We start from the raw sequence: 13,052 nt of genomic DNA, 5'->3' as shown, positions 1-13,052 counted from the left end.
TTTTTTGTAACTGTCCATTACAGATATTTATTTTAACTGTACGTTAATGATATTTATGTAATAGTTGTTCCTAATGTAATAGTTGCAGCTGATAAAGATTCTCTATCAATCTACATAACTATTAAAAAAGCGAAAAATACTAGTTGTTTTACCTCCCGAGTATCCAATAAAGACTGATACAAAACACCTATATTTCCAATGCATTTGAAGCTATAATCCAAACCTCCTTATGTCTTCTCTGCTATTACCTGACATAAATACAACTGTCTCCTTACCGTGAACCAGAGATAAATCTGTGAACATTTTATTAAGCAAAAAAACATTTAACTTACCTCTTCAATGGGTTTTTCATGGTCTTTTGGATTAATGTATTCAGTCACGCCCAAGGCTTTTGCTGCATTCGAAATGAACTTAATTAGTGAGTTTCTAATTAATTCCCTAGTATTAGTTATGATGATATTTAGTTTAGCTGTTTCTACATAATTAGGACTCAGAAAATGTATCCATTGTCTGATCGTCATAGGAGAATCCATTTCACCTTTGATGAAATTTCTTGAATTTGTGTCAATACCAATTATCTTGGAGGCACCTCTCATTCTTGCACCCACTGCGACCTACAGAGTGCCCATGAAAACATCATGAGTAAACTTTAGAGAATATCATGGAATCTAAAATTGTTTGTAGAGAATATCACATAAAACCAAACTAGTGTCAAGGCAATATTACTGACAGCAAGGCCAACGTCACCGAGGCCAAAAATGGCCATAGTTGATCCACTTTGGATGTCAACTGTGTTGAAAACAGCTCCAACACCTGAACAATCAAAAGAGATATTGCTCTTTTTAATTGTAAGTTGAATATTGTAGCTCCAATATTGAGGCTTAGATGCATAAAAAAGTCACAGTAAATATACCAGTGGTTATTCCACAACCAAACAAGCATGCTTTGTCCAGTGGAGCCTCTGGAATGATTTTGGCAATGCAAGCATAGTCAAAAACTGTGTATTTGCCAAATGTAGAAATTAAATGGTAAATGGGAAATCCATTGATTGAGAAACACGTCTTTCCATTGTTTCTCATCACTTTTATTGTGAGATCAATTTTGAATTTATGACACAGATTAGTCTTCTTAGATTTACAGAACACACAATCTCCACAGTATCTTGTGAACAAGGGAATTACATGGTCTCCAACCTTAATATCTGTCACGCCTTCTCCCACGCTCTCTACTATCCTATAATCATAAATTGTATGCTCTGATTTTGTATTTTGCTCGAAAAACATATAATCAGATTCATATTAACTGTATCTAACAAAGGTTTACCCAACACCCTCATGCCCAAGTATGCGAGGAAAAGTTTGCATGTTTTTGTTGGGCCCCTATAATACTAGTGATTACCCCATTACTATTGTAGTTATACGCTTATTTATATTGTTGTGCCCCTATTACCCCCATATTGTTATTTCTGTGCCCCATAGAATCCCTCTATTGTTATTTTTGTGGCTTTATATTATTATTGTTAGGTCGGCTGGATTATATTGTGATTCCTTATACTCCTATATATAGAAAGGAGGTTTTGTCATTTGAATCATCCAAGAATTGTTCATTTATGTAATGTAAAGGAGGTTGCCCCCTCGAAGAGGCTAAATTCTAAGGCGTTGATATATCTTTTCTATCTTTTTTTGAGCTGGTTTCATAACATTTGGTATCAGAGCTTTGGATTCTAGGGTTTCGCTGCTCCAAACAGGTCATCGTGGCATTTTCGCTATAACGTTCGTTTTGTGACGTTTCAGAAGTTGTAAAAAAAACCCATTTGATAAGAGATCGCGCTGAACCTTGGGTCCGAATTTTAGATCTTTTCGCACGATATTTTTGGAGATATGATCTGAGGAAGTTGGTATTTTTGCATACTCCTGAATTACATTCAAAACAGGTGACCTGGGGAAAATCGTCATAAATTTCGCTCTGAGGATTGGATTGAAATTTAGTAAGAAGGTACAGAAAGAGGACGGATTGTAGCTTCTTTTATGCATTTTTCAGATCCATAGGTCAAAACAATGACTCGTGGCACGTCGTACAAGTTTTCTCTACTGAACTAGTCTATAAGCAGGTCACTATGGGAGATTTCGCATAACTCTTCCTTGGAGAAACCAATTTGGGTCAGACTTGTGGAATTGGAAAGAGGACTCAGAAGGCTACTATAGGTCAAAATTTCGGAACTGAATGATCTGAAATTACATAGATACATCAGATTCAATATCAGGCTTCTACAAAGTGAAGAAAGGTGTGTAGTTTTTTTTTTAAATTTTTGCATAAGCTTGGTTTGAAGGAATTCAAAGGGCATAGTAAGCATTATTATTGGTAATTGATGCCCCGAGGAAAGAAAATGCAAACACCTAGTAAGGAACCTGAAAGCTCTAGCATGACTCATGAAGAAGAGGAACAAATGCTACATGATATATCAAAATTACAAGAACAAGTGCAACAAATGTCACGTTCACAAAAGCTAACAGAAGCTAAGATAAATGGCGTGGAATCTAAGATAAAGGGCATGGAAGCTAAGATGGATGATTCGAACACAGATTTGAAGAGAGACATGGCAGATTTGAAGACAGATTTGAAGACAGACATGGGCGAATTGAAGATAAATATGAATAAGTTGCTACAAGAAATGGGCACTAAGGATGAAAGGGTACGAAAGGAAACTCGTGATGAGAATAAAAGAAATTTTAATCATGATTCCATAGATGCCAATGTTGGATCAAAGACTCACCATATTCCAAAAATCGATATGAGGAAGATTGATGGCAATGATCCTGCCACATGGATATTACAGATGGAGCAATTCTTCGATCTCAATAATGTGCAAAACACACAAAAGGTACGTATGGCAACTGTATATTTGGAACCAAATTTGTTTGTATGGTATCAATGGCTTTGCTCTCGTAAACAATTTATCACTTGGGCAATTTTAACGGAAGAATGGTAGCACATTATGAGGATACAAAAAGCAACACTTTTTTTAGCCAATTGATAAGTCTCAAAAAAAAGGGTTCAGTAATGGAGCACATTGAGGAGTTCCAAAAATTGAACATAAGGGTAAAAGATATTCCAGAGGAGCATAGGGTTGATGTGTTCATAGGGTCTTTAAAGGAAAATATCCAACATGATGTGCGCCTTTGGGAACCTGAATCATTAGAGAAAGCATTCAGGTTAGCAAGAAAAATGGAAAGCAAAATTATGGCAACCAGGAAGCATACCACTCATAACTATAAAGATGGAAGTGTTGTTGACCCTAGTCTTCCACAACCTATAAGGTTGAAACCGCAACAATTAGGAGAAAAAAGAGCAAAAGGGCTTTGTTACAGTTGTGATAGCAAATACACTAAAGGTCATAAGTGTGCTGAGAAGAAATTATTCTACATAGATTGTGAAGAGGAAGAAGAAAAGGAGCAAGAAAGGTCAAAAGAAGAGGATATACTCCAGGAACAAAGCCTAGATGAAGAATAATTAAATCCGACCATATCTTGTAATGCATTGGCGGGAATTACCACTCCTCAATGTTAGGATATCTCGACACATAGGAAATAGTTAAGTACAACTTGGTCTAGTATAGAGTTAGGTATAGAGTTAGGTAAAGTGTGTTTCTTTACCGTTGTACATTTTGTAACTTACAATCCGTTGGTCACGATATGTAGTGATCCGACAGTTCATATTCTCCTCGGTATTACTGACACTTGATCCGTGGCTTGACACCCGATTGGTCCATGATTTTTTTTTTAGCACATGGAGGGTCATTTGTAGGGTAATCCGTGCATGAGAGAAACATATGTAAATTTTCATTCTTTTATTAATAAATTTCCTGAAGTGGCCGAGTTGGCTCAGGCCGTGGACTGTTTCCCTCTTTGAGGGTTTTAACCACGTCAAAAATACTGGTGTATTGATCTGCGATCTGGTTGTGAGTGGTGTCCTTTGGTGTTCTGTCTAAGGAACTTACCCTGTAAATTCCTACATGGTATCAGAGCTATTTGATGGCTGCGTCCATTGGTGATCCAAATCTGAAGCCGGTAGAACTGCATCCGACTGCCGTTTCCTAGATCTACTGTTTCTGACTACTTTTGGGCCGAGAGGACTACTCTGTTGTGTTGGGAGAATCTGTTCCAGTGAGTAACCCTTTTCGTTTCACGCGAAAAGGTTTCCGATATCCCTAGCTGCGTCATTTTTAAGATCTGGAGGTATACAATGTTTATTTGCAGTTTACAGTTATTTTCTCTCTGTTTATTTCGGTTTCGGTTTATTTAGCTTTTTTTTATTACTGGATCTATACTTTTCATTTCTACATGTGCTCTTTGCCCTGCGACTCTGTGCGATCTAGGAAAATCAGAAACAAAAAGGAAGGATTTTTCTCATGCGTATGCTCTTTTCCCTGCGCCTTAGGGTGATCTCGGAAAATCAGAAACATTGAGGAAAATATTTAGTTTCCGGCTAAAGCTAACTTTGAGCTGCAAGGTTCATTTTTTAAAATATTTAGTTTTTCGGCTAAAGCTAACTTCGAGCCGTAAGGTTCATTTTCTTTGCATGTCCGTGTTGGGTTTTGTGTTTTTTGTTTTGTAGGGAAAAAGAGCTTTCTCAAAGCAAGCATGCAACCAAAAGCACCCCCCCCCTCTCTCTCTCTCTCTCTCTCTCTCTCTGTCTCTCAAATTTTTTATATAGCTCAATTGGTTCAAAGCTATTTTAAGAGAGTAGAGGTCTTGGGTTCAAGTCTCCATTTTGTGGGGGCGGACTTTTTCATTTCCGCACATTCCCGCACTTCGTCGGCAACTTCAACAACTTTTTTTCAAAAAGCCATAACTTCTTCATCCGGAAGCCGTTTTCATAGCCGTTTTCTAAACCAGCCTAATTTTTCGAGATCTATCCATTGGAACACTTAGTTGCAACATATTTAGCTTCAATTTCTGTTGAAATGGAAAGTCAATACCAAGTTACCCTTGACAGCACCAACTACCTCCAATGGTTGTCCTACATTGAGGATTTACTTAGAAGTAAAGGTCTCTATAGAATAGCCTCAGGCCAAGAAAAGAAACCGAAGGATGAAGATAAGGCTGCTAAATGGGAAAATAGGCAAGATCAAGCACGTGGATTGATAGGGATTTCTATTTCTCCAGATCTTAGATTCCATATTGTAGAACTTGATACTCCTGATGCAACAATGAAACAAATCAATAAAGTTTTTGGGATTAAAAATGAACTTAGAGCCCATCAACTTGAAAATGAGTTTCTTACATTGGACCCTAATAATTTTTCTTGTATTGAAGATTTCTTGTCCAAGTTCAAGACCCTTAGATATCTCTTGGAAGGTGTTAAGGTTAAGAAAGAAGATAGTAACCTTATCTATTCCATTCTTACTAAGTTGGGACCAGCCTACTCTGTGTTTGTTTCCACCTTCCATTCTACTAGAGAAGCCTTCATTTCTCAAGGAACAGACTACAAGTCCCGTTCCTTTGACTCTTTTTGTGATTCTTTAATAAGAGAACAATAAAAACTCTTACACCTTGGTCTTCTTAATCTTGGAAACTCTTCCAAGAAAGCATTAGCCGCCCAATAACAACCAAATTCAAAGAATCCTAAGAAGTCATATCCTAAAAAGAATGGTCCTAAACCAAACAAGGGTCCTAAGCAATTTCAGCCCCAAAATGAAAAATCATTTCAAAAAAATGATAAGACAAATAAAAACAAAGGGAAGAAGACTGATAGACATTGCAATTTTTGTAATCGAGATGGCCACTTAGAATCAAAATGCTTTAAGAAGATGGAATCCTTGGAAGCAGCAATGAAGAAGCATAACATCCATTTGTGGCAATCTTCAACTTCAACTTCATCTTCAGGAATGGCACTTTTTGCACGTGGTTGTCAAGAATCTTGGTCTGGCTATGCATTAAATGTATCTTCTTCTTCTCATTCTCATGAGTGGCTCATTGATTCTGGAGCTTCTTATCACATGGCCAAAAACAAAGCCATGTTTTCTTCTTTAAATGATTGTAACACCAAAAATATATATGTTGGTGATGATAGATCTCTTAGTGCTGTAGGGACTGGAACTATTTATCTAGACAATGGTCAGTCTAATGATGTATTATGTGTTCCAACCTTATCCTGCAACCTTCTATCTGTATACCAGATAACTCATTCAGGTGAAGGTAAAATCATTGAATTTTCACCTCATGATGTTGTAATCAAGGACTTAAGAGATCCTAAACAGATTTTGGCTACTGGCATTGCTGATGATTCTACAAGGTTGTATAAGTTTCACAACTCTGGGTCATCAAATCTTCCCTCAGTATTTGTTGCTCATAACGATGAAGTGAGCAAACTTTGGCATGAGTGGTTTGGTCACTTAAACTATCTCTCCCTTCAACATCTATGTAAAGAAAATATGCTGACAGGTCTTCCTATGGTATCTTGCAGAGATGGTGTTTGTTCCGGATGTGTACTCGGAAAACATCATCGGGACAGTTTTGAAAAACGTGCCTCTTGGCACGCCTCAGCCCCTTTACAGCTTGTGCATAGTGATTTATGTGGTCCACTTCATGTTGTTTCATTCTCTGGCTGCAAGTATTCCTTAACTTTCATTGATGATTTCTCCAGACGCACTTGAGTATACTTCTTAAAACTCAAGAGTGAAGTATTTAACACATTTTTGGCCTTCAAAGCCTTTGTTGAAAAACAATCTGGACATCAAATTCTTAAGCTAAGATCTGATAATGGCGGAGAATATGTTTTTTTTTTTTTTTCTCCGTAAATGCTAATTCTATTAAAAAGGTGAAAAATATGTACAATGAGGTCAGGACCTCAAAGGAGGCCGAAGCCAGTCCTCAGCCAAAAAAACATGGATATTACATTCAGCCCTACAACCAGATTTACAATACAGACTTCACAGGTTTTGCTTTGGTTCCTGACATACTGACAAAATTTAACAGACCTACAATCTTCATGGCCTTCATTGATTAAAAGCACAAAATAGCCTCTGACATAATCATTTGTAAGACACAAAATGAGACCTGGATTTGTTGTTGTTACTGCCGGAAGCATGAGAATGGACCAGACATCGACCTCTAACTTCAGACTCAAAATCATAAGAACAAAATTACAAAACATATGAGCTAGAGAACCACCCAGCAAGAAGGAACTGTAATCAATCGGCATGACTAGGCAAAGCTGGCGTGTCCTCCTTTTCCTGGCTGTTAGAAGCCACCCATGTCACGAAACCTTCTTCGTCCAGAACAGGCTCACCATCAGGATGAGTAACCAAGTGCAGTACTCCAAGTTCTTGTTGAGATGGCCCGCACACTAACGCTTCTCCCTGTATTGGAACCGGCTGCTGAGGCACTTCCGAAGCAGGGGCGTCCTCTTGCATATGGTCCGCATGATACACTCTCCCCGCCAGGTCCCCTAGCAGAACACTGTTAACCTGAGAAGGTGAGGAGACGAAAGGATTTTTCGAAGTAGACTGATTGCGCTCCTCTTCTCTATTTCCTGAGTGACTTCCCCTGCGTGGGATTCCTCGTCTGCGCGACATGATTACAGGGGCAGAGGAGCTGGAAAAGCAGTTGAACAAGAGCAGACCAAAAGAAATGAAAGCGCTGAAAACTTCAGGGCATCTCCAGAACCAATCAAACATCCATACCCAAATGACAATACAGTAGGACTGAAGCGGCTTGGCTTCATAATACCCTGAGACATTAATTGCGTTGCGCGGATCCATGGCAATGAGCCAGAGTGTATGCAGAGCAGCCATGCTCGAAATGAATTTGAACCAACTTCGAGGCTGTGCAGGAATTAATTCTCCTGCCCTTAACTTGTTATATCCTCCTACGGAAAGTACCATGCAGTCCTCTTGCATGCCATCCGTTAGGCCAGCTGTCTGTCTGGCGGATTTCCTCATTGATTACTGGAAGAGTCACCCGCATCTGGGTGAGTATTCTTGATCTAAGACTTGTCCTGAGTGACGAGTTCCTGGACCATGGCAATCTGGTCCTCAGAAACTAGACTAGCAATAGGACCTTCAAAGTAGCCATCCTTAGCTTCCACTCCAAGGTTGGCAAGAAAGTCAGCGAGCTTATTTCCTTCCCTTCTGGTGTGTTTACAAGAGATTGCTTGATGCTGAGAAAGCCAATTGTTGATCAGCTCCAGCCTCTGGGCCATTCTCCAGCTATTGCTTACTTTGTAAATGGGTGAACCGTGCATAAGCTTTATGATCATCCTGATTATGATTTGCGAATCCCCTTCTATAATGAGAGGGAAGAAACCTTTTTCCTGGGCTAATTTGAGACCTCTCCATAATCCCTCCAATTCTGCTGAGTTATTGGTGTCCCAACCTATCGAGCCCATGAAAATGCATTGAGGATTACCATTATGATCTCTGAAAACTCCTCCATATCCTGCTTTCCCTGGATTTCCCTTTGAGGCGCCATCAAAGTTAAGCTGGAACATGTTGATGGGCGGCGGAGTCCAATTGCTTAATTCCTGTCCCTGCATTGTGGGGTTCTTTGTATTGATGAGCATTTGGTTTATCTGAATCCCCCAATTATCCCATATTGTTTTTTCCTGAGGTGAAGTGGGGAGATCTTCTGAGTGCCATTCTCTAATTAAGAGAGTCTCCATGATGTTCTGATGAAGTGTATTCCAGATTTGCTCTATAGACATAGATTGATCTTTGAAGATTCTTCTATTACGCTCTTTCCATATGTTCCACATTAATAGGCTAGGTATAAGATGCCACAAAGTATTAAGGAGATTACTTTGAAATGGCCTTTGACTCCAGTTGCGTATAGTGGCTTTAAGATCTCCTTGTACTCTGCCCTCTTTTTGACAGCGAAAAGCAACCTTCTCCCAAAGTTTTCTTCCAGTTTGACATGTTTGCATAAGATGAATGGCCGTTTCCTCCTCCTTCCTACAAATGAGACATATAGATGGACCTGAGAAGCTTCTTTTTCTAAGATTATCCCAAGTTAGAATTCTATTGTGACAGAGAAGCCATAAGAATGTGGAGACCTTCGGCCAGTTGGATGTATGCCAAATTTCATCCCAAGGTTTATCTTTGTTTAGCCGATCCTGGATAATTATTTTGTACGCTTCCTTTGTGGTAAAAGTTCCTTTCTCTTCATAACCCCATCTGAGAATGTCCATTCCTTCTGAGATAATGATTTGCCTCTTTTGTAATTCTGTGTTGAGATGTTGCTTCGTTGGTTCAGAGCAGTTCAATAAGAATTGATTTGCATTTTTCCATTGCCTATGCTCTTGAGTTGTAGCTGTTCTCCAGAATTGGTTGACCTTGGCATATTGATTGATATCTCGCTCTGTAATTTGATGATCTTGTAGAATATCCCTTAATCTTGGTAACTGCTGCCAGGAGTCTTCCAAAAACCGCGCAGTTGTTCCACTTTTGATTTCCCAAAAGCTGTGTTCTTGTATAAGACTTCTGTGTTGTATGGCCGAATTCCAGAACACCGATCCCTTTCTTATCTCTGTCATTCGTATTCGTTCTTCCATGGGACAGTTGCTTGCATATTTAGCTGTCCAGAGAGAGGCCCATGGTGTGTTGGGATGGGCTAGCCATCTCCACCAAATTTTTGCACCCATTGTTCTATTGCTATGCTTAGGGTCCCTTAGCCCAATACCTCCTGCTTTTTTAGGAAGACATACTTTATCCCATTTCAGCAAAGCCCATTTTCGATTTTGACCTGAGCTTCCCCATAGAAAGTTGCGTTGAAGATTCTTGATTTCTCTGAGAACCCATTTTGGGGCGGCCAAAATGGAGAATAAATACAGGGGCATGGACTGAAGGACCGCTTTGATTAGAACAGTGCTGCTAGCCATATTCACAGCTCGATTGGTCCAGAGGGTGAGACGAGTCTCATGTTTTTCCAACAATTGCTTCCAGGAAGAGTGTTTGAGAGCTGAGGCCATTAAAGGGGCACCTAGATACTTGGAAGGCAAGGAGGCAATAGTGAATCCCAGAATTCGTCCAATAGCTCTTTGGGTAGGCACAGGGGTATTGAAGAAAAAGATTTGGGATTTAACACGATTAATGAGGGCTCCAGAAGCATCAGAGAAGATAGACAGAATAGACTTGAGGAGGCGAGCTTCTTGCACCAAAGGATGGCCAAAAAGCATATTATCATCTACAAATTGCTGGTGGGAGTAAGCAGGGGAGTGATTGAAAGAGAGGCCTCATATTTGCTGGGCTAGCCTAGCCGAGGTGATGCTTCTACCCAATCCCTCTGCCATAATTACAAAAAGGAAGGGAGACAAGGGGTCTCCTTTCCTTATACCTCTGGAAGGACGGTATGTAGCTGAGGGAATACCATTAATTAAAACAGAGAAAAAAGCTGAAGATAAGAGGTTAAAAATCCATCTGACCCATGAATGTGCAAAACCAAAGGCTATAAGAATTTTTTGAATATAGACCCAACTGAGACTATCAAAAGCTTTGGATAGGTCTAACTTAAGCAACATACCTGGCTTCTTGGTTTGCTTTAAGGAGTGGATTATCTCATGCGTTAGAATAATCCCATCCGTTATTTGTCGTCCTTCGACATAACCCGATTGCTCGGGCGAGATAATCAGAGGGAGCAGCGGCTTTAGTCTTGTTGCTATTACTTTTGAAGTAATTTTATAGATGATATTACACAAAGCAATTGGTCTGTATTTGTCTGGAGTATTGGAATCTTCCCCCTTTGGAATTAAGGCTATGAAGGTGGCATTTAACCCTGGATACATCCATCTGAGTGCTCTAGATTCCTCTACTACCTGCCAGACTTCATCCTTTATCAAGTCCCAGAACTTATGAAAAAAATTTGATGTGAAACCATCCGGACCCGGCGCTTTCCCTTCCTTCAGGTGTCGCACTGCTTCTTCAACTTCTTCTAAGTTGATGGGCTTGATGAGAAGACTGTTGTGTTCCTCTGTTATTATCCTTGGTATGTTCTTTATTAGCTTGTTGATAGCCGGCATTCTATTTATATTGGGCTCCTGATGCGCTTTCTTAAAGTAACTGAGGAATTCCTCTTCAATGCCTTCATGAGTTTCAATTTTATCCCCCTGTTCATTTTTAATGTGAGTAATGGAGTTTATCATTCTACGCTGCACCGTTGTTTTATGAAAAAATTTAGTGTTTTTTTCTCCATTTTTTAGCCATCTAATCCTTGATTTCTGTCTCCATAATGTTTCCTCCTGTTTAGCCCTTTCTAGAATTCTAGATTCTATGACTTGCTCCTGCTTGGTTAATTCCTCCGTGCGCCCTTCAGTGATGATGGTTTGCTGAATTTTCTTCATTTCTATGTTGAGAGTGGCTTGAGCCGTAAAGATGTTTCCAAATATATTATGATTCCATCTTTTGATTACTCCTTTAAGATGCTTGAGTTTTTGCTGAAACTTGGACATTCTGGTACCTTCAGAGGGATTGAAGTGGAGCCATGTTGATCTTACTAGCCTCTCAAAGTCCGGGTGAGTTAACCAGAATTCTTCAAATCGAAAGGGACGTTTGAGATTATTACCTGGCCTGTTCCATTGCAGTTCGATAGGCCAATGATCTAAACCTGAGATAGGAAGTATGGATGTTGTAAATTCCCCTCCTAAGTGAATTGCATTATCCGAGATAAGGAACCTGTCAAGACGCGAAGCAATCTGCTGCACTCCTTCTCTTTTATTACTCCAAGTGAAGATGCCATTGCTTGTGGGAATATCCACCAGCCAGTTGTTGTGAATAAAATTTTTTAGTAGATTTCCATCACTATTTGCTCTGCTTCTGGCTCCTTGTTTTTCTTCCATGCTTTTTGTCATGTTGTAGTCACCTCCAGAGATCCAGAGTGGATATGGCCTGTCTGAGTTGAGATCTGACAATGTATTCAGGATTTGAGCTTTTTGAGCCATATCCTGAGGAAAGTATACATTTGTTATCAGCCCATAGATATTAGTACCTAAGAGATGGAAGGTTGCCTGAATGAAACTTTTATTAGCTTGTATATTATTTAATTGGATGACTCGCGCATCCCAAAGGATTGCAAGTCCTCCCGAAGCTCCCTGAGCATCAACAGCTACTACGAGCCCTCCTGGCCAGGCTTTCACTGCTATTTTTTCCAAAAATGTTGAACTGCATTTCGTCTCCTGCAGAAAGAGTATACTTGGTTTTTCTTGCATCAGCATATTTTTTAATAATCTACCTTTCCTGGGGCTATTGAGCCCTCTAATATTCCATGATATCAACTTCATTGAGAAATTTGGGGGTTTGCGTTGAAATACTTGGTCAGTTTGGCATACCTCCCTGACTCCACTAATATTTCTCCAATCTTGATGGTTCTCTCTAATGTCGTTTTCCTGCCTCTCTTCTTATTATCCTTGGTGATAAATTTGCCATCCCATGGACTTCCTATTTGGACTCCTAGAGAGTATTTCTTCTGTGCTTTGTTCAAGACTTCTACTAGGTTATCCACTTGCCGTTCTGGTATTTTTTCAAAATTCCTTGTTTTGCATGCTAGTTCCAGGCCTAGTATGTCCAACTCCCCTATATCTAAAGGCTCCGGATCTTCTTCCATAATTTGAGGTTCTTGGGAGGTATCTGCTTGTTCCTTTGATAATTTTTCATTTGGCTCCGTGTATTCAACATCCATTCCTTGTGAATGCCATGAAGTGGATGTAGGTTGAGATTGCATGTTTGATTGTTTCTGAATCTTCTTTCCTATTTGCTCTGGGGTTTCTCCTGGTTGTTCTGGATCGGCTTCTTTGTCCTTCTGCCTGTCCTTCTCCAGATCTTGCTCATCATTTTTGGCCAGTGCCTCAAAACTATTGCTAGTTGTGGGCATTGTCTTATTAGCTGGGTTTGCCTTGGGATTACCTGTTGCTTTCTTGTTCCCTCTCCTTCGATTTGTTACCCTAGTGAAGCCATCTGTAGTTTGATTATCTGAACTCTCTTGGGATGAGGGTTTCTTATTTTGTGGACAGTCTCTGTAGAGATGCCCTATATCATGGCATTTCCTGCACCTAAATGGTACATG

The 13,052-nt window shown here is 39.7% G+C and overlaps 2 protein-coding genes across 2 annotated transcripts; both read right to left on the bottom strand.

Moving 5' to 3' along the window:
- Positions 1-227: 227 nt before the first annotated feature.
- On the bottom strand, positions 228-1,283 carry LOC149204735 (alcohol dehydrogenase-like). Its single transcript, XM_089397198.1, has 6 exons — positions 1,139-1,283; positions 914-997; positions 731-813; positions 539-614; positions 333-394; positions 228-248 (listed from the first exon to the last, which is right to left on the bottom strand). Exons 1-6 carry the CDS (start codon positions 1,281-1,283, stop codon positions 228-230), a joined length of 471 nt encoding a protein of 156 aa, XP_089253324.1.
- Positions 1,284-7,986: 6,703 nt separating this feature from the next.
- On the bottom strand, positions 7,987-12,204 carry LOC149204734 (uncharacterized). Its single transcript, XM_089397197.1, has 3 exons — positions 11,269-12,204; positions 10,518-11,100; positions 7,987-10,181 (listed from the first exon to the last, which is right to left on the bottom strand). The coding sequence occupies exons 1-3, from the start codon at positions 12,202-12,204 to the stop codon at positions 7,987-7,989; spliced, it is 3,714 nt and encodes a 1,237-aa protein (XP_089253323.1).
- Positions 12,205-13,052: the final 848 nt, after the last annotated feature.

The sequence above is a fragment of the Pinus tabuliformis genome, chromosome 1_2, assembly GCF_031772625.1.
Source record: "Pinus tabuliformis cultivar Carrire ecotype Pingquan chromosome 1_2, CPIR1, whole genome shotgun sequence".
In the NCBI taxonomy this organism is placed as follows: Eukaryota; Viridiplantae; Streptophyta; class Pinopsida; order Pinales; family Pinaceae; genus Pinus; species Pinus tabuliformis.
Note: the sequence above shows the minus strand (reverse complement) of the source record. Positions and strands in the feature narration are given on the sequence as shown.